The 27,907-nt window shown below is 41.2% G+C and overlaps 1 protein-coding gene across 1 annotated transcript in view; it reads right to left on the reverse strand.

The window, feature by feature from the left end:
* PLB1 (phospholipase B1) overlaps window positions 1-27,907 on the reverse strand; it is a 173,540-nt gene that overhangs the window by 126,686 nt on the left and 18,947 nt on the right. Inside the window, 3 exon segments of the mRNA XM_006835284.1 lie at window positions 2,785-2,871; window positions 6,805-6,856; window positions 7,212-7,302. Coding sequence (XP_006835347.1) covers window positions 2,785-2,871; window positions 6,805-6,856; window positions 7,212-7,302 — 230 coding nt within the window.

The raw sequence follows: 27,907 nt of genomic DNA on the forward strand, positions 1-27,907 counted from the left end.
CCGCAGTCGTCAGCACATAGCCCCTCTCCCTCTCTGTGTCTAAAGTCCAGAATTACTCTTGTCATATGTTTATAATCAATTAAAAGTATAAGGCACCATGTGCAAATTAACCCAGTTCCTATGTATTCACATAACTACATCTTGAGGGAATTTCCCACGTTGACAAAGATCATTAAGGTTGATAATAACAAGTGCTAGAAAACTCTAGGGAACAGACACTGAGAGGAATGTAAAGGTCCAGCTACTCTGGTGGGCAATTTGTTGTTAAGTGCTGTCGAGTCAGTTCTGACTCATAGTGACCCTATATAGGTTACTCAAGGAGCAGCTGGTGGGTTTGAACCACTGACCTTGAAGTTTGCAGTCCAGTGCTGATCTTACAGTGCCACACCATGAGGGCAATTAGACAGTCCCTATTAAAATTAAGGAGTCCCTGGAGGGTGAAAATGGTTAACATGCTCCTCTGCTAAGCAAAAGTTTGGCGGTTTAAGTGTACCCACAAGCATCTTGAAAGAAAGGCCTAACAATCAACTTATAAAAAATCAGCCATTGAAAATCTGCATCATGAGTTGGCATCAACTCAACAGCAAGTGACTTCAAAATTCTATGATTTGATGTTTTATTAAAACCCAAACTGCACAAATCTGACCATGAGCAGCTCTAAGAATCTGTACTAGGTACTTGTCTTCAAACGATTTCAAACATGATCCAGAGTCTAAGTGTCACCTTATAACTAGGTAGAAATGAATCAAAAGTTTCATGAACCAACGTTTACTTTACTTACATGTAATCAACTCTATTATCGTATAGTTTATTCCATTATATTCTTATCTTTCACAATTTTGGTTGTAGTCCTTCTAATGTTTTGTACTCATGAATTTGAATCCACAGTTTCAAAAACATTCACACATGTTCAAGTAAATGATCAAGATTGCTTTGTGTAGCAATGCTTATTATAGTGAAAATAACCAAATGGTCATCAAAAGGGAAATGGCAAAAGAACAAATTTTTTTTACTGCAGTAAATTTGTACAATGAAATACTACTTAGCAAACAGTAGGAGAATCATGATCAATATGACTGGCTAGATCTAAACAAACAAAACTGGTGAGTGAGAAGAACTTGTTCAAGGATATGTAGTTGTTAAGTGCCTTCGAGTCTGTTATGACTCATAGGGTTTCCAAGGAGTGTGAGTTTGAACTGCTGACCTTGCCGTGAGCAGTCTAGTGCTGGTTCTACAGTGCCACACCAGGATTCCTCAATGATATATACATACAGTATACCATTTATGTTAAATTTTCACTCTATCTCTTATCCACACATACATATTAAAAATAGGCTCATAGATATACAAAAGATTTAGAAAGATACACAGAAATTTACAGAATTATGTATCTTTAGAAACTGAGGGAGAATAGGACTGGGGGTAGTAGCCAGGGGTGTTTTAGTTTTAGCTGTAATATTTTCATTTTGCAAAAGGAGAAAACATTTGTGTATTGCTTATATAGTTACAATTTAATAAAAGTAAATACTGAATAAATGAACACATGTACAGAGGAACACAATATATATTCAAAATGAAGGCACAGATACATCAAAGAATGCAAGAACTCACATAGGAATGCTTATATGCATGATAGAATGTGTAGAAGAAATCATTAGTGAGTAGAAGCATCTGTGAACGCATCTACACATGAAAAGTATGAGCAAACTCATGCTCATCTTAGGAACAAACTCAACATAAATACATCAGCATATGTCTTCATGCAAGAAGAGAAAATGAAGTTATGCATGAATATCATCAGTTATGGATAGATGGGTGGATAGATGAGTGGATATATACATACTTAAAAGCTTGTTTGAATGTACAAATTTATGAAGTAATGTTGGTATGCATAATGACAAAAAAGAAGGGAGGGACAGAAAATAAGTAGGGCTTGCAAATTTCTCTTAGCATTGGGAAAAAAATAAAAGTCAACCAACAGAGACTGAACTGGGACAACAAAATGTTATCTGTATGCTACAAACCCAGGACATGTGCAAAAATGTGGATCAACAAGAGATGAGTGGGGAAGCTTGGTTTCCATTAGCATGTTGATGGAGGGCCAAGAGTCAATGGGACTTTATGTTGTGGGAGAATGGCAGCATCTCAAGAACCTTTACCTGTGCCTGTTCTGGCAAAGGTCAGGAAGGGCATCTAAGAGGACAGTGGGCAGCAAATGGACTGTGACAGTTGGCAGGGAAGCTTAGTGGCAGCCAGGCTGGAGGCTCCTAAGCCACACCATGACCTAGGTTTCTGAGCCATCTCAAACTTTTTTAACCTGGAAGATTTTCAGGAAGGACTTAAGTCATATATAGTCACATGTTTCATGTGCTGGTCTCAGGAAAAAAAAAAAAAAAGAGCCTAGAAGAAACCATCTATCTGGATAAATAAGCAACAGCTTTCCCAAGTTAAATGCCAGCTACAGCTCAAGGCATCAAGGGGTGACGACAGAGTACACATCTGGTTTTATCCTAAACTCAGTACTCACATGAAACCAGAATTAAAACAGGCATAATAATTAGCTCGCTAGGAAGCTGATGACTCGTTTTCTCAGTTGCAGGAGGATTATTGACTCAGCCTATCTATCTTCAACTCCTTTTTCCTGATTTGAAGGAGGTTAAGAACATCTGTTCTTATATATACATATTGAGTTCCTATAGGTGGGGATCAAGCAGGTTAAAGCCACTCTACTTCACCCCCCACTCCAGCATTCACAATCCTTGGGCCACCTCGCCTCTGGTTTACCTGTTGGGTAGAGGGACACAGGTGGCACTGGCTGGCATTGCTGAAGAACACGTTGATGATCTTCCAGTCATTCTGAAAGTTGAGTTGCTGAGGAAAGAGGCAACAGCATCAGAGAGGACCAGCAGTGAGACTTTGCACCCAGACAACACTGTTCCTTGCCTGTATTTCAATTTCATACGAATCGGGCTGCTAACTTCAAGGTTGGCAGTTTGAAACTACCAGCCATTCTGTGGGAGAAAGATGAAGATTTCTGCTCCCGTAAAGATTTGCAGCCTCGGAAACCCTGTGTAGGGTCACTATAAGTGGGAACCAACTCCACAGTACTTAACAATAAAAACAACAACGACAGCCCACATAAAATAGTATATATGGCGATTTTTCCCCCTCAAAAGATGAAGTATATGGTAGGGAGTCTAAAGGTGTACAATTACTCTGAAAAGCAATTTTGCAAAATATATCAAAAACTTTTTTTTAAAGGGGCAAATATACCCTTTGATTGTTCCCAAAACCCCTGATGCTGGCGAGTCAATTTCAATTCATAATGACCCTACAGGACAGAGCACAATTGGGTTTCCAAGGCTGTCTATCTTTCTTTCACAGAATGACTGGTGAGTTACAGCCACCCATCTTTAGGGTGTTAGGTGAGCACTTAACCACTGCATTCCCAGGGCTCCTTCACAATACTTAAGAAAGAGTAAATGAAGTAGTGGTTGTATACTCCCTAAGGGGGCTTTAAAAAGTTCCTGGAAAAAAAAAAAATTCCATTATCTTTTAATTAGAGACCTTCATCTAAAACCAACAGTTGTTGTTGTTAACTGCCTTCCAGTTGGTTTAGACTCATTGTAACCTGGCATAGGGATTCCAAGGAGCAGCTGGTGAGCGCAGACCACTGACCTTGAGATGCAAACTAACCATACTGTCCAGATCATTAACCCGCAGCACATGAACTCGCAGCGCCACACCAGGGACTCCAACAGTTAGTATGGTAATTAACAACAGCAATTCCTACTATAATAGTCGTCTCGATCTACTACAATGACTTTTATTAAGCACTGAATTCATGCCAGGTATCAAGCTAGGGAGTATACATACAACTGTGGTGGCTTGCATGTTGCTATGATCCTGGAAGCTCTGCCTGCAGTATTTTGAGTACCAGAGGGGTCACCCATGGTGGACAGTTTTCAGCAGAACTTCTAGCTAAGACAGACTAGGAAAGAGAGGCGGACTACTTCCAGATGGTTAGCCACTGAAAACTTCATGAACATTGTCAGATTAAGTCCTGGAAAATGAAAACATTATGAATAGTACCAGAATATTGTCAGATATATTGCCAGAAGATGAGTCCCTCCGGTTGGAAGGCACTTAAAATGCAATTAGGAAAAAGCTGACTCCTAAAAGTAGAATTGACCATGATGGTACGAATGGGATAAAGCTTTGGGGACCTTTATTTGCTGATGGGGCACAACTCAAAATGAGGAGAAACAGCTGCAAACATCCATTAATAATCAGAACATGAAATGCACAAAGTATGAAACCAGGAAAACTGGAAGCTGTCAAAGAGGAAGTGGAATCCAAAAACACTGATATCCTAGGCATTAGTGAACTGAAATGGACTGGTAATAGCCATTTTGAATCTGACAATCAAATGGTTTACTATGCTGGAAACGACAAATTCAAGAGGAATGTTGTAGCATTCATTATCAAAAAGATAGGATAATACCCATATGCCTATAAGAAAGACCAGTTAATACCATCATTATTCAAATTTCACACTAACCACTAAAGCCAGTGATAATGAACTTGAAGAATTCTACCAACTTCTTTAGTCTGAAATTTATCAAACATTCAATCAAGATGTATTAATAATTACTGGTGATTGCAGCACAAAGGTGGAAACAAAGAGGAAGGATCAGTAGTTGGAAAATATAGCCTTGGAGACAGATACGATGCTGGAGATCACATGATAGAATTTTGCAAGATCAATGATTTATTCATTGTAAATACCTTTTAAAAACAATATAAAAGGTGATTATGCATATGGACCTCACCAGATGTGTGAAAAAGCTCAATATCATCAACCAAAACCAGGCTAGGGGCAGACTGTGAAAAAGACCATCAATTTCTCACATGAAAGTTCAGACTGAAGATGAAGATTATAAAAATAAGTCCATGAAAGCAAAAAATATGACTTTGAACATATCCCACCTGAATTTAGAGACCATCTCTAAAACAGATTTGACTTATGACTGAACACCAGAAGAGTTGTGGGATGACATTGAGAACATCATACAGAAATAAAGCAAAAGGTCATTAAAAAGACAAGAAAGAAAGAAAAGGCCAAAATGGATGTCCGAAGAGACTCTGAAACTTGCTCTCCAGTATAGAGATGCTAAAGCTAATAGAATAAATGAGGATGACAAAGAGCTGAACAAAAAATTTTAAAGGACAGCTTGAGAAGACAAAGTCAAGTATTATAATGAAAAATGCAAATATCTGGAGTTATAAGACCACAAAGGAAGAGCACACTCAGCATTTCTCAGGCTGAAAGAACTGAAGGAAAAAAAAAAAAATAATAAAAATCAAGCCTCAATTTGAAATACTGAAGGATTCCATGGACAAAATATTGAATGATGCAGAAAGCATCAAAAGAAGATGGAAGGTATACACAGTCACTGTTTCAAAAAGAAATGAATGGTGTTAAACCATTTCAAGAGGTAGTATGTGATAAAGTACTAAAGGAAGAAGTCCAAGCTGCACTGAATAGATGGAATAGACAGAGTACAAATTGAAATCGTTCAGCAAACTGATGCAGGACTGGAGGCGCTCACTCTTCTATGCGCTCACTCTTCTATGCCAAGAAATTTGGAAGACAGCAGCCTGGTCAACTGATTGGAATAGATCCATATGTGTGCCCATTCCAAAGAGAGGTGCCCCAAAGGAATGTGGAAATCATCAGACAATATCATTAATATCACATGCAAGTAAAATTTTGCTGAAACTAATTTAAAAATGGCTGCAGCAGTACATTGATTGGGAGTTGCCAGAGGGTCAAGTTGGATTCAGCCAAGGATGTGGAACTAAGGATATCACAGCTAATGTCAGATGGATTTTGGATGAAAGCAGAGAATACCAAAAAGATGTTTACTTGTGCTTTACTGACTATGCAAAGGCTTTTGACTGTGAGTATCATGACAAGCTATGGATAACATTGCAAAGAATAGGTATTCAGAACACTTTGACCACTCATGAGGAAATTGTACAGACTAAGAGGCAGCCATTAAAGCAGAACAAGGGGATACTAAATGGTATATGTGAAAGTTGGACAGTGAATAAGGAAGACCACAGAAGAATTGACACATTTCAGCACTGATGCTGGAGGAGAATATTGAAAGTTACCATGGACTGCCAGAAGACCAAACAAATATATATTGTAAGAAGGACAACCAGAATACTCCTTAGAAGTCAAGATGAGATTTTTGTCTCTAGTACTTTGGACATATAATCAGGAGGGACCAGTCCCCAGAGAAGGACATCATGCTTGGTAAAATGGAGGGTCAGTGAAAAAGAGGAAGACCCCCATTGAAATGGATTGATACCATGGCAGCAGCAATAGGCTTAAGAATAATAATTGTTAGGATGGGGCACGACTGGGCAGTGTTTCCTTCTGTTGTGCATAAATCAGAACCAACTCATCAGCACCTAACAACAACAACAATAGGCAGAGAACTCGGGATTCAGACTCAGTCTGCCCCTTCTATGGAACCTATGTGAGAAGTTATTTGTCCCTCTCCTTTTGGCAGGATCTCACAGGAAACATTCTAAACATAAGATCTAGTCCTATGTTTAAAAACCTCCAGAGAATCACGCTGGAAGGAAGATTTTTGAAGAGCCAGGCCACCCTCATGGCTGAGTACAAGGCAAGATGGTGCTGGGGCCTCACTGGTTGGTGTGTTTGGTCTGACTGCCTTATAGCAAATGAAGGCAGCCTCCAGTATGCTGAAGGGTCACATGGATTCTTACCAGGTTCTCTTTCATGCTTCTCACCAGTTCTCTGGCCTGAATCCACAAATCTCTGTGCAGGAGAAAAGCAGAGGGGAAAGTCAGTTAAATATTATTCTATATGTTTACTAAACCCTGAAGTCTGACCCTTATGGATCATAGTCACCATCCTGGCTGCAGGTTGAAATTTTGCCTCTTGCTACCACCCAGGTGCTAGAGTGTGAAGGGGTAGACATTGAGCTGGTGGTCAAAATCAGGTCAAAAGCCAGTCCAAAGTCAGTAAGGGAGTGGTATCTCAGCTTCGGCTTGGTAATGATTTTTATTTTTAGACCTCATTGACTTTGACAGTCCAGCCCATATCTTCTAGATTACATGCCAGAGATCAGCAGGAACAGGCAACTCTGGAAGGCTGCAGACAGGGAACTTACACAGCATCACTGTGGTGCACAGCACTCGTCCCAGCAGGGCACATGGGCCTCAGAACAGAGGGATTGAAATGTCTGATGACTTCTGAAAGGACTAGAGAGAGAGAGAAAGACACAGAGAGTTGGTTTGAGATCTTGGTCCTGACTCCTTGGGGGTGAGGGGCTGGGGTTGCTGCTCCCACTCCAAGGTACAACCTTCACACCCTGACCTGGAGCATGAGAGGTCAGCCTCATTTTGTTTTTGATTTTTTTTTTTTTTTTGCAGGCCCCTGGAAGTGAATTGTTGTTGTTATGTGCCATGGAGTCGGTTCCGACCCACAGCAACCCTGTACAGGGTTTCCGAGGCTGTAAATCTTTACGGGAGCAGAAAGCCTCATCTTTCTCCTGTGGAACAGCTGGTGGTTTTGAACTGCTGACCCTGAGGTTAGCAGCCCAAATTGTAACCAGAGCTCCTTCTGGAAGTGAATAGCACCTATTAAGTGCCAGACCACGCCCAACATTAAATACTTTCCAAGAATTCTCTATTTCATCCTCTCCACAAACCCAAGGCAAGTTATCTCTAATTCAGTGAATAGGAGGAGGCAAACTGAGATTTAGAGAAGGTAAGCAACTTGCCCAAGGTCTTACAGACAACTTGAACCAGAACTTGCAGACAAGAAAGCTTTAAACTGTCACCAGCTGCCACCTCATTAGAGAAAGTGATGAAGGGTCGGGGCACAGGCTCCCTATGGCCCCCTTTCTCCTCCTGAGAGTGACAAGGAGGCGGGAAAGCTCTGGGGAACACACAGAGAATGTGTCCCAGAGCTGACAGCCAGAGACCTCTAAAAATAGTGCTGTCAGAAGCAGTTCTGTCTTGCTCCCCAGAGAGGAGAGGGCCGAGTAGGGAGAGAGTGTGGTGGGAGGAAGCTGCCTGCAGCTCCATCACAGCCCCCTTTGTTTTTGCTCCCATCCAGCAGAGCCTGGGGGCTTTGTGGAGGCAGAAGGCAGCTTTAGAAGGACTCCCTTTAGTGCGGGAACCCAGGCTGTGGAGAGCATCTCAGGCAGCAGGTGGGGGTGTGATGGGGCAGAAGGGCTGAGTTGGAAGCAGAAGACTTCATCACATGGTTTTGTGATCTTAGAAAAAGCCACCTCATTCATTTGTGACTGAGGTTTCTTCATCCTTAAACAAGTGAGTTTGTTTTCTAACCCCTAACTAGGTTTGCAGAAGTAGCCAAATCACACACGTGGAGAGAAAAAACAAAAGCTCTGAGGACAGTTTAAGACTATAGAGATGTGTGTGAGTATGTGTGTGTGACAGATAGAAGAGACAGAGATAGTGGAAGTGAAATATGGAGGGAGAGGACTTTCTTATAAGATTGTTGTTGTCAAGCGCCGCCATGTCAATTCTGACCTATAGCAACCCAGGTTTCCAAGAAGTCACTGGTGTTGACCTTGCAGTCTGTGCTTATCCCACAGCACCAAAAATTAAAATCAGAAAACATAACACAGCAGCTGTATCTGTGGTGTTAACATATTAGACATATGCCATCTTCCCAAATATCCCAGTTGTGCCACTTTATGAGGGCATTCAAAGTCTTTAGGGAAAAACTCCATTATGTTTCATTCCACTTTTCCACAGACTCTCTGAAGCCTCCTTGTATTTCTTTTGGGAGTCCTGGTATGGCACTGTGGGTTAATGCACTGGACTGCACGATCAGTTTGAACCGCAAGGTCGGCGGTTCAAGCTCACCAGCTTCTCCTTGGAAACTCTATACAGGGTTGCTATGAGTCGGAACCAACTCAATGGCACTTAACAACAACAAGCAGTTAAAGGACTCCTGGTGTGATGCTGTGGGATAAGCACTGGACTGCTAACCATAAGGTCGGTGGTTCAAACCTACCAGCAGCTCTTAGAAACCCTATACAGTATTCCTATGAGTTGGAACCAACTTGACAGCACTTAACAACATCAGTTAAAAGGAATGTGATGGCTCCATTCAATAAACACTGGACTGTGAACCACAAGGTCCATGGTTTGAGCATGTCAGCACTCCATGGGAGAAATATTAGGCTTTCTGCTCCCACAAAGATTTAAAGCCTCAAAAACCCTATACGAGGTCGCTATGAATTGGAACTGACAACAGCACTTAACAACAACAACCAGTTAAATGTAAACAGAATCAGGCCTAGGCATAGGAGTTGTTGTTGTTAAGTACCGCAGTCGGTTCCAACTCATAGCGACCCTGCAGAGGTTTTCCGAGGCTGTAAATCTTTACGGGAGCAGAAAGTCTCATCTTTCTCCCGTGGACAGCTGGCAGTTTCTAACTACCAACCTTGAGGTTAGCAGCCCGACTCGTAACCACTATGCTGAAGGACACTTAATCAATTGAGGGCTTCCTTTTTAAAAACTCTTGACCCTTGTCTACATTTGACCAACAAAACTCTGTCCATCAGATAGCATAGGGGCTGACACCAGGCTTCAGCCTTCCCAGCTGAAGTGTGAGGACCTGAGGACAGGACCAACATCTTCATCTCTCCTCTCTGAGGTGTCTAGTAAACACCTGGCTCTCTGTGCAAAGTCACTGGTTGAAGTGACAGCCCTGGCTCCCAGGGTCCCTTGTTAATTACACTCCCCTGGAGGGTGGCTCTGCTGAGTATTTATGTTTCTATTTACCTCTTCTTATTCTAATTAAGGAGTGAACTGTGGTTTCCCTTGTTCTCGATTTATGAGCCACAAGCATAGAAGACTCTAATGTCACAGGAGGCGAATTCAGCTAGAGCTAAGGGATTTAGGGATTTCAAGATGACTTAATACAGAGAGTCAGAAGGGACCTTTGATGGTAAATGAAAAGAAAGAAAAAAAAAATCAGACCACATATCCCTAAGCACTTCATATGTTAAAAAAGCAGCATGCTAGCAAAGATTATCTCTGGATAGTGAGATTATAGTCCATTTTTATTTTCTTCACTTCACTTTCCTGAATTCAACTGACATATTAATTTACAAGCCAGGGAGTTATTGCAAAATGAAATAGACTGAAAATTAGACTTGGGTCCTCTCTTTTGAAGAGTGAACTGTTGTGGTATAGTGAATTATTTAACATGCTTCTTCTAGCCTTCATCTTTAACTCCCATCAAAAGACTGTTTTTCTGATGGGTCTGGGATAAGAGTAGATCCTGACAGGTTCATATGATTCAGTTGTAAATGACTGATAACAGAGTTCACTGTGATTGTTTAAAACTTGGAACTCTGGGTATAAAATGAGCCATCTCAGAAACTGGAGGGAGAGTCTCACTACCAACAAGATTGGTTAGGAGTGAAGCATATCCTTTGGACCCTGAGATCCTTGTCCACTGAACCTCCTTGACCCAGGGACAGAAAGCTGTTACACCAAAGGAGCAGTAAAGGAGCAGTAGCAGCAGAACCAAGAGCCAGAGCATGAGACAGAGTGGTGGGCTTCCAAGTCTAGAGAACAAATAAAGCTGACTTTGAGAAGGTGGCTTGCTTGCAGAGTGGGGTGCCTCCAAGCATTTAATTGGAGGAATTAGGTTTGTTAGTCCTTGGAGGTAAAGACTTTAGTGTCTTTAGGCTGAGGTTTATGGTGTAGTGTGGTCTGTGAGCATTTATTATCAACAGCTCTACAGGAGCTTTGTAACACTGCTCAGAGAGAGGCCTACCTATGGGCATGGCTAAGAAGAGGCTGTGTCTTGAACATTTCTGACCCTGAACTGTAACCTGTTAACTTCCCTAATAAACTCCATCACTGTGAGTATGGTGTCTGAGCTCTTTGTGGCCATTGCAACGAGTTATGAAACCTAGCTCAGTAGACTGTGGGAGGAATGGTTGGTTATCATTTTCTCTTTTACAATCATGGCCTATTTGCCCAGCTGAAGTGTTACAAGTCCAACCTTCAGGAAAGGAGCCTCAGGGTTGTCAGTCACCTCAGTCTAACCTTCCCACTAGCCTCCAACCTCTCTACCCTAGTTCCTAACCTCAACCCAATGCTTACTTCTCTACCCAGAGACCCTCAGTTATGCCTTGCATTAAGATTTTGTGACTTTCATGTCCCGCCCCCTTATCTGCTTTCCCCTTTGTGCCTCAGGCTTTGGTAATGAAGTGGTCGGTAGGGTAGATCCCCATTAACCAAAAATACTGCTGTATGGGGAGGAGCAGGACAATCTGAAACCAGATATAGAAACACAGAACTCACCTGTGACTAGTGCGCATGGCTGATGTGACCTCTTTTCAGTCCTGCAAGTAGATACAACCACACAAATGTCAGATTGTCTTTGTTACCTATCAACAACTCTTTCCCCTGACTGATGTGGTCTGTTTCCTAACAAGCTTTGGATCAGACTGGCTCTAATTCTTCAGTGGTCCTTCCTGGAGTCAGAGGCATAGCTGGAATGGCAATGGAGTCACCAAATGGGGGTGAGGATGAGGGCATAGAACCCACGTCTTCCTTCCCATTGCTTTAGTCTGGCCCCAACACTGGAAGAGGCTGTTGGCCAGTGTAAACGACTGACTAGCCCTGGCCCAAATCCTGCGTGGTTCTCCAAAAGTAGAGACAGGAGACCAGGTAGTGGGAAGCAAGTTTCAATATTTGTCCCTTCCTACATTTTTTCCCTATTCACCAGCATGGCCATGGTGACTTGTTGGCACTGGGAGTGTTGGCCTGGGAGGCTGGGTGTGGTCCCACTCTGCCACCTGCTCCTAGGTTTGCTTTGAGTACAGCGTCTGGCCTCTCTGGCTCTCAGTTTTTCTCCTTGGTAAAGCAATGTGATTATAGCAGAAAGTCTCCTTTCTGCTCTATCATTCTGTGGTTCCAGGACAGTTACCATGTTTGCTTCTTTAGGGAGATCATCCCTGAGTCAGCAGGCTGGAAAAAAGATACGAGATGTTAATAACCTAGCCAGGGAAGGTGGTGGGATCTTTCTTTGTGAGACCTCAAGTTGCTTGTCAGGTCACCCTGACCCACAATGAAAGGAGAAGCTGTGTACCCAGAGAAAGACCACATCCACCCCCTGGTAGTTTTACTATGAGGGAAAAATGTTAAGTTTTCCTTTAGCAGCATTATTTGACAGGTTTCAGAGCATCCAAAAAGTATGAATGCTTTTCTCAGAACAGAAAACAGGAAAAGGAAAGCTTAAATTAAATGTATCATAAAATATTAACATTCTACATAGATACAAAAACAACTGCTTTAGTGTGACTTTCCACAATCTAAAATTTATTTTGCTTATTATCTATCTCCCTTAAATAGAACCTCAGTATCAAGAAGGTAGGGATTTGTGTGTGTTTTGCTCTTGTTGATATTGCTTGGGCTTAGAGTAGTGTCTGACACATAAATCCTCAACAAATATTTGTGGAATAAATATGCTTTGGATGAACAAAATTATTTTTATTTTTCCCCTTGGTAACATGTGAACAACATAAGATTCGCTAGTGGGGAAGTTTACCAGTTAGAGGATTGGAAATGAAACCACGGTAACCCCACTGGGCCTCCTGTCCTTTGCAAGCTCATGGGGATACTATGGAGCTAGTCTGCAGAAAGTGCTCAGTAAATAGGTGTCATGAGCAGTAGTATTTTTCATTTCTGACATAATCTCTCTCGAAATTCATAGAAGAAAGCGTCTTGAGATATGGTGGTGATGGGTAAACAGCTTTACCCATATCACCTACAACCAACCTGCTTTGGCTTCATGGTAAAGAGCTCTCTATCCTTGCAATCTGGCTGGGACAAACAGATGACATACTTGGTTGTTAACCAAAAGTCTGGAGGTTCAAGAACACCCAGAGGCATGTTAGAAGAAATGCCTGGTGATCTACACTGCATCAGGACTTAGGATCACCATTTTGCTTCTTTTGATGATTGATTGGTAGCAAATTCTTTTTCTCAGAACAAGTTTGGTGGGAGGTGTTGAAGAGAGGGGAGAAGGGGAGAGGACCAGAGGATCAATGGGGGAGAATTGAGGAACCTGAGACGAACACAGTGACAGTCACAGAAATGAAGGGCTGGGGCAAACACTGCAAACGCCTGCTTCTCAATTGTGCTTGCTGCCACCCAATTTCTCTCCACATTGCTCACTTGATGACTGAGCACTAGGACACTGAGGACACAAAGCTAAATAAGACAGGGGCCCTGTTCTCAAGGAATCTGGTACAATGGGTTGTAAAATGTCTATGACACTTTACTGTTGTTGTCGCTCTTGTTAAGTGCCATGGAGTCTGTTCCAACTCACAGCAACCCTGTATAGGGTTTGCAAGGAGTGGCCTGTGGGTTTGAACCACCAACCTTCAGGTTAGCAGTCCGGTGCTTATCCGATGGTGTCACACCAGGGCTCCATGACATTTTTTTGGTTAGGTGGGGAAAAAATCAGATAGTACATTACATATATATATATATTTTTTTTTTCTTCAAGTATATACCCTATAAATGAGAGAGGGCAAGAAAGTATGAACAAGCAAATGTGAGCAAGTGTTGAGGCAGATGTAGGAGATGTGGATGATGGGGTCTTCTTTTTTTTTTTTTTTAGTTTATATATATCTGGGTTTTAAAAAATCTCTTGTTATACTGAACATGTATTGCAAGTGTTGTTTGGAAAATGACTTGTACTAATCTGATCTTCAAAATTTGATGAATAAAATGAGGTCCATAGCAATGAAATAAATGTTTCTTAAAAACTTTTCTTTCATAATTCAGTGCCTTCTATTATTTTCCCCTAACCTGATTTTAAAACCAAACCAGGCAAAGTTGATGGTGGTCATCGTTCTGGGCACCCAGAGGAAGAAGGTCTCCAAGGAATTGTGTGTTGTGGTTTTATTCTAGAGGGAGAGGTGCCGTTGGTGTGATGGTAATGCTTTTGATGCTGGAGACCCACCTGGACTGCAGCTATAACCCGTGGCATCAGCCTCGGGCTCACAAGAGACAGTCATTGACAGGCCTGAATAAAGCATTTTTTAGAGAGACGCTTCCAGAGACCAGACCATTGCACTGGGTTAACTTTCAAAACCTGACTTTGGGTGGTATTTCTCAGCAAGAGTTTCCCAAGCAGAAAAATGCAAGAGTCTCATAGGAATTCTAGGAATTTGGGACTCTAGACTTTATCAGCAAGCAGACACATACAGGCTTAGCCAAGTCAACCTGTGATTCACAGCCTGACACTGCTGTTTGCTTTTAAAACTGATTTCTATCTTTCCTTTCACTTCTTTTCCAGTAGAAAACCTTCCCCCTACCCCCTCAGCTTCACCAATGCATAAAGACAGTAATGCCTGCAGTTTTAAAGCTCCCAGTGCAGAGAGAATAAAACAAGGTTGGGGAAGTGCTGCCTGCCAGATTGCCACTGGGTTTGTGTCTGGTGTTTTAATATTAAATCTTGTGCTTCTACACACCAGCACCTCCACACCCTTCTCCCTACTACACCCACTGCTCCCAGTCACAGCTTTAGTAATTTTGATCAACACTTAGATTTATGTTTAGGTCTCAAAACAAACAAACAAACAAACAAACAAACAAACAAACGTTGGGCATCCTTACCTAGTGTTTAAGCAGAGGCGGCATTCAGAAACATGAGGGAGTAGTCAGACAATAGCTGGTGGAGTGTCCCAGGCTCATTCCAGAGAGAGCTGGGACTTAGTTACGTATGAAGAGAAGAGGGGAGATAGGACCAGGCTCTTGAGGGCATTAGGCTTGCTGGTACTGTGCATGGAGTAGTGGGCTGGGGTGTTCAGTTAGGCAGGCAGGGCCTCGGGGTGGGGTGGGGTGGGAGCTGAAGCAGTAGGAGTACAGGATACAGTGGGGACAGGGGAGGGGTGCTAGGAAGCAAAGTGGTCAATTGAGTTGAGAAGGCAACACCAGAGGAGTCAGGGGAATGTCCCAGGTTTAAGTTTGGGAGGTATAAGTGATGCTTTGGACAGACCAGAGACTTGACAAGGAAGTGTTCTTGTAGGCTAGGGGTCCTTAGAGACTGAGAGGCACCAGGGCTGAGGTGGCTTTACTAAGACCAGGGCAGGGAGGGTTATGGGAAGCAAACACTCATTGAGAAAGCACATTGTTAGTCTCTGCTTTCCAACCCTCTTTTCTCCAGATAGATCTCTCTGTTCATCCATTTCTCTCCTCCCTTTCCATCTTTCTCTTATTTCTTACCTTTCTTCTTTACCTGGCTATATAAAATATACCACTTAAATTTCATTGACAAAGATGGATTTGATGTCATTTTTAATTTATAAAGTAAGGAAACATTTTTTCCACTTTATCACAGAAATAGAAACTTAAAATAATTTCTTTCAAAAAATCCTTTGTGAGCTTTCATTTAGTTTATCAAGGAATAAGTGCCATCCACAATAAAAAAAAAAAAGTTCCCTCCTCCTGATGAAGAGAGGGATTCAGTTGATTTATCAAGAAAGATTCAGTATACCCTACGCTTTAAGGATTTCGCTAACTCATATAATGTTCTTCTCTTTCAAAATGAGATATTCCACTGGGTTACCAGTAGTTCCTTTAAATACTCACAGTTTCCAGATTCCCAATGGCTGCCACGACTTTAATATCAGAAGGCCTCAGAGAGTGAACTGCAAAGACAAGAACCAGGAAAGCCTGATGTACACTCTCCAAAATGCAGGCCATGGGAAGTGCAGACTCACATCCCTGCCCCAGTTCTTGGATAGCTGAGGTTGACTGTACCCGATGGGGGAATGGAAAGCAAAAGGCCAGGAGGTTATTGGGTGCATGGAAATTCTGCCAAAAAAGAGACTCAGTCTTCTCTGGAGGCCCAATAGGGGTCCCATGAAATGCCACTCATGCCCCCACTTTTCCTCTCATCTGGATCTCTGCCTGCCTCTCACTGCCTATATCCTGGGGCTCTGCATCTATGGGCTACCGTAAATAAGTAAGAAGGCAAAAAAAGTAAAATGAACACTATCTGAGTACAGAAAAAGAGAGCTTTTGCTTAAGATTGTCTGAGAATAGCACTCAAAGCCTGTGACCACACATAAACATCAGTTCTAGGTCACATAGAAAGGATACACCTAGGAAACTCTTTGGTCCACCTTCTAACCTTGCTTTTCCTGACCAGTTGCCCTGGAGTCGATTCCAAGTGTTGGGGGCCCATATGTGTCAGAGTAGAACTGTGCTACACAGAATTTTCAATGGCTGTATTTTTCAGAAGTAGATCAACAGGCCTTTCCTTCGGAAGTGCCTCTGGGTGGACTCAAACCACCAACCTTACAGCAGGCAGCTGAGCGTATTAGCTGTTTGCACCACTCAGAGACTTTTTACCCACTGAGTCATTAGCATTTTAGAAATTAAGTCTCCCTAGAAACCACTGGGAGCTCTGGTGGTGCAGTGGGTTAAATGTTGGGCTGCTAACTACAGGGCTGGTAGTTCAAACCTACCAGTTACTCCTTGGGAGAAAGATGAGGCTGTCTCTGCTCTGGTAAAGAGTTACAGTCTCAAGAACGCTAGGGAGCAATTCTAGTCTGTCCTATAGTGTTGGTATGAGTTGGAATCAACTCAACGGCAGTGGGTTTATTTTTTGTTTTAGTAGGGACCACTGACATATCCCTGGTCATGATATGGAGTGGTGGTGATGTGCCGTGGAGTCAGTTCCGACTCATAGCAACCCTACATAGGCTGTAAATCTTTATGAGAGCAGGAAGCCTCATCTTTCTCCCATAGAACAACTGGTAGTTTCAAAATGTTGACCTTGAGATTAGCAGCCCAACTCGTAACCATTACGTTACCAACATTTCCTAAGGAAGTCATTTCCTAAGAAGCACATGTATTTATTTTTCTACCCAAAGTCTTTATATAATAGGAAAGTAAGAAGCAGAAGGAGCCCTAGTGGCACAATGGTTAAGCATTCGAATGCTAACCAAAAAGTCAGTGATTCGAATCTATTCAGTGTCTCCATAGTAGGAAAGATTTGAGACCCTGCTACCATAAAGATTACAATCTAGGAAACCCAGTGGGACGGTTCTATTCTGTCCTAGAATTGATTCACTGAGAAACAACAAGAAAAGCGTGTTGAACTGAAAACCCTAATTAAGTCAGTGTAATGCCAAACATAAATAAAACCATTAAACACAGTCTACAATGAAGCCATTTAAAATATGATAAAGCTGGGAAGAAGACCATTTCAAGAGTGACATTTATAGCATTAGGTGACTCACGCATGTTAGCGTGGGGAGATGTCTTGAGACGTGATTGTGCTGGGAGAGTGATGGGGAAGGTGTGTGAGTGATTAAGCTCCTATGATACTGAGCACCTATCCAGAGAAGAGCTCTCAAAACTCATACTCACCCAGGTTGGTTTATATCTTTGAATGGTGCTTTGGGCTATGGCCCTACATAAAAGTAACTGAGGGGAAAAGGACTAAGGATGGGGAAGCTGTAGTACATCAATGCCTCAGGGTACACTGGGAGTACAAGATGGGCTGGCCTCTCCTACTCATGGCCAGTGGTCACGTACCTGACTTAGGAGGCACTTTGGATCTTGGCTTCTCTAGTTTGCATGGAAATGGAAAATCCCTCAGGAACTGCAACTGAAACCAAACATCAGAAACATCAATCGCCTTATATGGAAATATTGTAGGTCCCAAAAACTTAGCCTAAAAGTGCCCATGTGCTTGTTCTGTCTGGGTTCAAATTCTAGAAGCAAAAATGTTCTGCAGTTCTGTTCATCAGACATCATAGAAAAAGAGGATATATGTCTATTGCCAATAATTTGCTGTTCTTGTTAGGTGTCATCAAGTTGGTTCTGATTCCTAGCAACCCTATGCACAATAGAACTAACACTGCCAGGTCTTGAGTCATCCTTACAATTGTTATGTTTGAGCCCACTGTTGCTGTCACTGTGCCAATCCATTTCATTACAGGTCTTCATTTTTGCTTACCCTCCACTTCACCAAGCATAAGGTCCTTCTCCTAGGATTGGTCCCTCCAGATAACACGTCCAAAGTACAAGGGACAAAGTCTCACCATCTTCACTTCTAAGGAGCATATCTTTCAAAACAAATTTGTTTTTCTGGTAGTTCATGGTACTTTAAATATTCTTTTCTAACACCATAATTCAAATGAATCAATTACAAATGATCTTTCTTATTCATTGCCCAACTTTTACAAGCGTATGAGGTAATTGAAAATACAATGGCTTAGGTCAGGCTAACCTTAGTCTTCAAACTGACAGCTTTGTTCATTAAAGAGGTCTTGTGCAACAGATTTTCCTAATGCAATTCATCTTTTGTTTTCTTGACTGCTGCTTTCATGAGTGTTGATGGTGGATCCAAGGAAAATGAAGTCTTTGACAACTTCAATCTTCTTTCCACTTATCATGATGTTATTTACTGGTCCAGTTGTGAGGATTTTTGTTTTCTTTATATTGAAGTGCAACCAATACTGAAGTCTGTAGTCTTTAATCTTCATCAGCAAGTATTTTTAAGTCCTTTTCACTTCTAGCAAGCAAGGTTGTATCATCTGCGTATCATAAATTGTTAATGAGTCTTCTTCCAATGCTGATGCCATGTTCTTCTTCATATAATCTAGCATTTTGGATGATTTGCTGAGCATACAGATTGAATAAATACGGTGAAAGGATCAAATTCTGAACACCTTTCCTGATTTTCAGTCATTCAGTATCCCCTTGTTTTATTCTAATGACTGCTTTTTGGTCCATGTACAACCGTCACATGAGTACAATATACAATAAAGTGTTCTGGAATAACCATTCTCCACAATATTATTCATAATTTTTTAGGAGCCACATAGTCTAATACGTTTGCAAAGTCAATAAAGCACAAGCAAGCATACTTCTGACATTCTCTGCTGTTAGCCAAGATTTACCTGACGTCAGCAATGATACCCCTCATTCCTCTGTCCTCTTCTGAATCTGGTTTGAATTTCTGGCAGCTCCCTGTCAATGTACTGCTACAACTGCTTTTGGATAATCTTCGCAAAATTTACTCGTCTATGATATTAGTGATATTGTTTGCTGATTTTCACATTCCACGTGATCACCTTTCTTTGGAATGGGCACAAATATGGTTCTCTTCCAACTGATTGGTCAGATGTTGTTGTTGTTGTTAAGTACCATGGAGTTGGTTCTGACTCATAGTGACCCTGTACAGGGTTTTGAAGGCTGTAAATCTTTACAGGAGCAGAAAACCTCGTCTTTCTCCCGCAGAACAGCTGGTAGTTTCGAACTGTCAAAGTCTCTTCTGACCTCCATTTTTGTCTTTGCTTTCTTTGCTGTCTTTTATATGACCTTTTGCTTTCTTCCTGTTTGATGTTCTTGATGTCATTCTACAACTTTTCTGGGTTTTGGTCATTTGGTCGAATCTGCTCTGGGAATGTTCTCTAAATTCAAGTGGGATATATTTAAAGTCATATTTTTGCTCTCGTAGACTTGTTTAAATTTTCTTCAGCTTCAGCCTGAACTTGCATGTGAACAATTGATTGCCTGTTCCACAGTCTCCCCTGACCTTGCTGTGGCTGATAATTGAGTTTTTCTACCATTTTCCCCACAAATGTAGTCAATTTGATTCCTGAATATGCCATCTGGTGAGGTCCATGTGTATAGTTGTCTTTTATGTTGTTTGTTGTTATTGTTAAATGCTGTTGGTCAGTTTCAACTCATAGTGACTCTGAATAGGGTAACTGAGGCTGTAAATCTATGAGGGAGCAGAAAGTCTCATTTTTCTCCCATGGATCCACTGGTGGGCTTAAATCACTGACCTTGTGGTTCATAGTGCAGTGTTTATCTTATGGAGCCACCATGTTTCCTTATGCTGTTTTAAAAAGGTACTTGCAATGTCATTGGTCTTACAAAATTCTATTATGCATAATTTCTATCACTAAGGCCTTATATTCCAACTGTGGATCATTACTCTCTGTTTCCAACTTTTGCATTCCAACCACTCTTAATTATCAATACGTCTTGATTACATATTTTATCAATTTCAGACTGAAGAACTTGGTAGAATTCTTCCGTTTCATCATCACTGACTTTAGTGGTTGGTGTGTAAAACTGAATAACAGTGTTATTAACTGGCCTTCCTTGCAGGCATATGGACATTATCCTATCACAGACAGGGTAGATAGATCTTGAAATACTCTTTTTGATGATGACTATGACACCATTCCTCTTCAATTTGACATTTCTGGCATAGTAAACCATATGACTGTCTGATTCAAAATGGCCAATACCAGTCAATTTCAACTCAGTAATGCCTAGGATATTGATCTTCATGTGTTCCATTTCATTTTTGACAACTTTAAATTTTCCTAGATTCATACTTTGTATATTTCACTTTCTGACTGGTAATAGCTATTTGGAACTGTTTCTTCTCATTTTGAGTTGGGCCACATTAGTAAATTAAAGTCCTGAAAACTTTACTCCATTCATGTCATTATGGTCAACTCGACTTTGAGGAGGCAGCTGTTTGCCAGTCTTATTTTTCCAACTTGAGGGACTCAACTTCCAGCACTATATCTGACAATTTATATGGTTTTCAGTGGCTAAACATTCAGAAGTGGTTCACTTCTTCTTCGTAGTCTGTATTTGTCTGGAAACTCTGCTGAAACCTGTCCAACATGGTGACCCTGATGGTCTTTAAAATACCAGGGGCAGAGCTTCCAGAAGCACAACAACACACAAGCCATCACAGTATGACAAAGTGACAGAGGAGTGGTGGCAATGTTATAGTAATGACTTAATGACATCTCAGAATTGGGGTGAAAAGGGAATATGATAGTGAATAAAAGTCAATTTTATTCTATGCTATTGTTTTTATTTGTATAGGGTAAGCACTAGACCACAAGGTCGGTTTGAAACACAAGGTCGGCGGTTCCAACCCACCAGCTGCTCCTTGGAAATCCTATACAGGGTGGCTATGAGTTGAACCGACTCGAAGGCACTTAGCAACTTACTTAACAGCACTCTCCTTTGGGAATCCTGGTGTAGCACTGTGGGATAAACACTGGGCTGCTAACCCCAAAATCAGTTCAAACACACCAGCTTATGAGTTGGAACCAACTAAGTAACACTTAACAGTAACACTCTCCTTTTACATTCAATTATATACACAAAAACAGCCATATGAGACACTATGTTTATTCATTGCTGCTAAGTAGATAGATGTGAAATTTGGAGAATCTTGTGTCCCCACCAGATCAAAGTGTCCCCAGTCCAGAGGGGCTTCTGAATTCTTTCTGAGGGCAGAAGAGTGGCCAGTGCTCAGGTTCTCAGGGCTAGTCAGGCCTCCTCAAGTACTTGTACAAGATCCCAGAGTGATTTCTGCTTCTGTGAATAGCATGGCAGCCTTTAGGAGGAGGATCATAAATGTGCAAATAAAGGAGGTACTTGACTACATCTGCCTATCACAAGAAGATACATGTTACTTTCTATTGAAAGTACATCTGTTACAATAAGAGATAAAGGGTTTAAGCTGGAATCTTATCTTGTAGATGTTCTGGGAAGACCTCACCCAGATGTCTTCAGATCCATCTACTTCAAGGTTCATGGAGATAACAAGTCCATTTACAATCTTTCCTGGACACTTCTGGGAACTCTCTGTTCAGTTTGCAGGGAAATTAAATCCCAAATTCCAGGAGGTATGGTTATCCCTTCTCTGATCTGTCAGGCCAGCCAGCTATCATTGGTGGAAGCAGCTCCTTCAGCCCATGCCTTCAAGGCCTCACGGAGGGGCCTGCCAATTTCATGAAGAATTGGATTGCCTACTAGAAGGGGAAACCTCGTTAACTCTCCTAACCAGTACAAGTCCTTACCTCTGGCCATAGCTGCTCTTCCAACGTGTTTCTTCCTGGAGCAGTGAGGGCCTGGGTGGTCCCTAAAAAAAAAATAAGAAACTCAGATTACTTAACCAAAATTAGTCTACTTCCCAATTTACAGTCTTCTTTCAGTCAGGCCTCTTCTTCCCAACTCCCACTTAAATGCCCAGCTCAGAAGTTTGCCTAGTGTTAAGAAAGTACAGATTACACTTCACAACTGACTCCATCATTATGTGAGACACAGTGCTTTCATTAACACAACCAATTATGATAAAACACCCAGGCTGAAAAGCAAAAGTTTTATCTAAGACGGATTAGCAGTTGACCTCATATGACTTATTGGAACATTATCGCCAGATGCCTTGATTGGGTAAGCAAAGGGCAGAACACATGAGAAGGTAACTTTGGATGAATTGTTGTTGTTTGGGGATCCAGGACAAAGCACGGAAAGCAAAGGACTACAGACTGGAGGTAATGTGAGCCTAGGAGAATCTAAGAGAACCCTTGAGATTCCTAAAATCCTTTGTACTGAGGGCTTTTGCTGATTGCTAGGTAAAAGGTAAGAAGAAGCAGGTGGTGCAACCCAAAGACTCTCAAGCCTCATCTCAGTTTACCTGTGGCCAGTATTTTAAAAGTTATTTATTTTAAGCATCTAATTTGCATATGATACTATATCTATTTTAAGTGTGCAGGTTGATAAATTTTCACATAACACACTTGACATTTTGGTTACACAAATACTATGTAAAATTAACAACACTAAATAAAGGAAGGATTCTGTTCCCACAAAGATTTATAATCTCAGAAACCAAGGACCGCTATGAGTTGGAACCAATTAGACAGGACTAACAACAACATCACCTATAATGCCATCACAATCAAAAGTGGTCCCACTTGTTCACATTCTCATATCCACATTGAAACCTACTTTTCAGCTGGTTGCAGTCAAGATGGATACCATTTTGTATTTTGCTTGCTTCCTAGATGTTGTATTGTGAACAGTTTCAAGTTCCTCCCTAATCTTGACAGAGATACATTTGTGACACTGATGTGTAATCAGAGCTCCAGGTCCCCTGCTTCCTTCAACTTTTGTCTACTCAGTTCTCTGCCCAGAGTGTTCATTCCTTATAAGAGAGAGCCATGTTAGAGCCCCCAGTCAGTCAGTATTAGTGAAGAAGGGAAATCTGACCTGGAGGAAAAGGCTTTTCTTTTTCTTTTCTCCTCTAGCTTTCTTTGACAGCTTCACATTGTGCGTTTGTGTGTGGTAAATATCTATCTAACACATTGTTTGCATTTTCAACATTGTTCATGTGTGCAATTCAGTGCACGAGCTATATTTATCATATTGTTCAATGGTTACCAGTACCTTCTTCCAAATTTTGACCTCACCCTTAACAGGAGCTCTATGAGGGCTCCTAACAGAAGCTCAGTATCCCTTAAATAGGGAGTTCTCTTTCTCCCCTGTCGCTCCCACCTATTCCTGGTAACCACTAATAAACTTTGGTCTCTATACACTTGCCTACCCTAGATATTTCATAGGAGTAGAATTCAGTTGTTGACCCTGAAAAGAATTTATCATGAATTTTATAAGGCATAAGAGTATACTTCTAGTTCACACCCACTGGGACATTAGGCACAGATTTCCAAACTAAAGCTTGTTATAGGAATGGAGACTACAACCCTCCAACAAATCTCAGTGACCCTTTTGAGATTCCCAGAAAAAAATATTTTGGAGACAAAGAACCATGTAGTAGGAAGGTGTGGAGGGGAGGACAAACACAGAGTGCTGGGAAAGGCAAGGTTTGTCATTGGGGGGAAGGACAGACAGGCAGAGTAGATGACACACAGTGGTTGGGGGTGGGGTGGGGGGTGGAGTTGCCAACACAGGCTAGTCCATGGGCAACAAAGCCATGGATAAAGGAAGGATTTTCTCTGAAGAGTCTTTAAAGAGATGAGATTTAAGATAGTTAGTACTTTGGGGTAGTAGGGTAGATAGGAGTAGTGGGGTAGATGAGTTAGTGGGACAGAGATTTCATATTATTTCGCTAAAATTCATTTAAAGCCAGGGTAAAGCTACAAATAGTAGCACACAGATCTAAGCATTCGTGTAAACATAAAGTGACTCATTTAATCTTCATAACTCTATGAGATAGATATTATTACCCCAACTTTACAGATAGGAAACTGAGGCCCAGAAAGCTTAAGTGTTACTTCAATGGTGACAAAACTGGCAACAGGTACTGCCGGACTATGAAAATGACTAGTCTGGCTCCACGGTCTGGTCCATGCTTGTAACCTGCAAATCAAGCAGTAAGGCACATGCCCCAAGTCTACAGCAGGGGTTGGCAAATCTTTTTCTGTAAAAGGACAGCTAGTAAATACTTTAGGATTTGCACACTGTATGGTTTTGTTACAGCTACTAATTCTAGTATTTCAGTGGGAAAACAGCCATAGATTATATGTAAATAAAGTAACTTTCTTTATGGAGACAGGAATGTGAATTTCATGAGTCACATGATGCCATGAAACATTTTATTTTTTCAACCATTTAAAGTTGTAAAAAACCATTTTTAACTGACAAGTTGTACAAAATTAGGCAGAAGGTTAGATTTGGTCCGTGGGTCATAGTTTGCTTACCAACTCCTGATCTGGCCAAGTACTGTAAAGAGGTCAATCTATCAGAGTGAAATAGGAGAATGGTATCTCTGCTGGGTAGCAATACTCATTCGCCTCGCAAGTCCTTTGTTGTTATTATTGTTAAGTCCTATGAAGTTGGTTCCAACTCATAGCAACACTATATAGGATTTCCAAGGCTGTCAATCTTTGTGGAAGCAAAAAACCTCACCTTACTCCCTCAGAGCAGCTAGTAGGCTTAAACTGCCAACCTTGTGGTTTGCAGTCCATCTGGTGCTTATCCTACAGAGCCACCACAAGAGGCAAATAAATGAATTTGAAATTTAATGGGGGCAATCTAGAAAACTGTAAGGGTGGAAATATGCTCTCCAGATATCCCAACACATAGCGACCCTGTTTAGGGTTTCTGAGGCTGTAAATCTTGAATGGGAGCAGATAGCCTCCACTTTCTCTGGTGGAGTGGCTGCTGGGTTTGAACTGCTGCCTTTGTGGTTAGCAGCCTAGTGCTTATCCTATAGCACCACCAGGGCTTCTCTTCCATTTACCCCAGCTGGCTAGAAATCTATAGATGTGCTACACAGACCTGCAATTGTTGTTAAGTGCCATCGAGTCAATTCCAACCCATAGCAACCCTATATAGGGTTTCCAAAGAGCAGCTGGTGAGCTTGAACCGCTGACCTTGTGGTTCAAACTGATTTTGCAGTCTAGCACATTAACCCATAGCACTACACCAGGCTCATGTAAAATTAGAGCCAAGAGAAACTTGAGAATTGGCTGCCATTTTGTATGCATTCCCTAGCCTACACACAGATCAATCAACAGCATGAAAGTCTTCTGGGCTCAAGGTGATTGGGCACAAATTCTGATCAAATTACTGGCTGATTACTAAGCCATGCAAATCAAGGGGTGATCCCTAGAATGCCAGGTTAAAAAGTAAAAATGAGAATGAAAAGCTGAGCTGACATCATGGGGGAAGACAGATTCTAGAGCTTAAATTCAAGCAAGTCACTACCAATTAAACCAACAAGCCTCAGAAAACAAAATGGAATCCAGAGTTGCTACATCATTTTATTGAAAATGTCCCATATTCAAGGAAAAAAGTAGTCAACAAAAATGAGTTTGAGTGGACCCAGATGTTAGATATTTGAAGGGAAAAATATCAAAGCAGCATATATTTTCCCCCCAGAAGAATTATTTTCCAATTATTCCCAAAGAAACTATTTTCAACAGCAACAACAACAACAACAACAACAACAAAAACCCAAAGGAAAATATGAAGACAATGATTGAATTAATAGAAACTATAAAAAAGAACAAATTCTAGAGATGAAAAGTACAATAACCGAAAAGATTCACTAGACAAATTAGGGATTAAAATATATATAGCTACATTGCTGGTGGAAATGTAAAACTGTCAATTTCTTTTCAACATATTTAAGAAAACTACATGTGCATTTTTCCTGTGACACAGGAATCTGGAATCAATCCCAACGTTATACCTTTAACAATATAAAAATATACAACCAAGGGTTTTCACTGCATCATTATTTATCATTTAAAAATGAAAACTATAGAAGATTGTTTTAAATTAACTATTGTACATGCATATAATGGAGTATTACAGTACCTTTAAACAAGAATGAGGAGGACCTCTATAAAATGACAAGGAGTGATTTCCAGGACATAATTTTAAGTGATAAAAGTGATGCACAAAAATATTTAGTACTCTAATTTTTATGTAAGAAAGAAAGAGTGGGAAAAAAGAACGCTTTTTAAATAAGATTGATAGTAAAATTCAGCAATACTGAAACTATTTTAGATGTACTAAGGAGCTCTGGTAGCGTAGTGGTTATGAATCGGGCTGCGAACCGCAAGGTCAGCAGTTCGAAACTACCAGCCATTCCGTGGGAGAAAGATGAGGCTTTCTGCTCCCGTAGAGATTTACAGCCTCAGAAACCCTGTGCAGGGTCACTATGAGTCTGAGCCAACTCCACAGTACTAACAACAACAACAAATAGGATTGAGGAAAAGAGCACATAGTTATTCTTTGAGAAGCAGAGTTCTTACTGTGGGAAAGACTATAAAGAACCTATTGAGGTAGGTTTCTAAAATGATAGCTGATGTCACAAAGACACAGAACCTTTTTGGAGGGACTCCCATCAGGTACAATTTGAGCACCAAGATAATTAAGGACAAGTAGTCCCCAACTTATGATGGGGTTCTGATTCCGTGTTAAGTCAATTCTGACATTACATCAATACCTCACTTTTTCAAAGTACAGCAGTGACACTTTGTTCTGTAAACTTTTACCCAAGTCACAATGCAAAGTTAAGAATAACAACTTCAAACACAAAAGTACTTTGAACAGTAAGTGATAAAACTAAATATCTGGGAGTGAAAATCTGAAAAGAGTAACATCAGTAATTATACAAGTCGACATTGTATATAGTACATATTACTAATGATAAGCTCTACCAAATAACAACAAAAAAGTGCAATTTGTCGTAACTAGAATACTTTGGGGACTTCTTTCCTGTGTAGTAATGGATTATAAACTACTGGGGAAGGAGGGCAAGAATCTGTGAGGTAAAATCAATAGGGTAGAAAGGAGACCTTCTTCTTACGATACTCCAAGGGCCAGCTTATTAACACAAGGTGCTAGAGCTGAAAATCATAGTCTTGCAATTGTTCTGTTGTTGTTGTTATTAAATGCTGTTGAATCAGTTCTGACCCATAGTGACCCTGTATAGAGTTCTCACAGGAGTCTACTGAATGTGGTAAGGCTTAGCTTGCAGCGTCATTGCTGTTTTTCCCTCACTTCCCCTTATAGGTGACCAACATGGTTGCTAGTCAGAGCGCATGTCTGCTCATGTATTACCATTGAGTCTTAGTCTTGGAAGGGGGTTTGCCCTGAGGGGACCTGACCACTTGCCTTGATGTCTCTTGTTCTTGTAGTTGTCAATCGGACTGCCGTTATTTTTTTTATTTTTTAATGTTTTATGGTGAATTATGTGATAGATTACATGGAAGAACATTAGTTTTACATTCATCCTATCGTATATTGTTTCATTGTTATGGTTACAATCCCCTCCATACATCATCAACCAGCCAAAGAGTATACCCCCGCAAGCCTGCCCCCGAGTCGTCAGCACACAGCCCCTCTCCCTCTCTGTTTCTAAAGTCCCCAGCTGCTCCATCTCTCTACATCATCGTCTCTGCCTCCATCTCAGGCATCAATCTCAGGCATCACTGCTTCTCTGGGTAGTGTCCCACTCTCCACTCTTCTCCCTTGATGGTCTCAG

This window comes from Chrysochloris asiatica, unplaced genomic scaffold, assembly GCF_000296735.1.
Source record: "Chrysochloris asiatica unplaced genomic scaffold, ChrAsi1.0 scaffold00016, whole genome shotgun sequence".
In the NCBI taxonomy this organism is placed as follows: Eukaryota; Metazoa; Chordata; class Mammalia; order Afrosoricida; family Chrysochloridae; genus Chrysochloris; species Chrysochloris asiatica.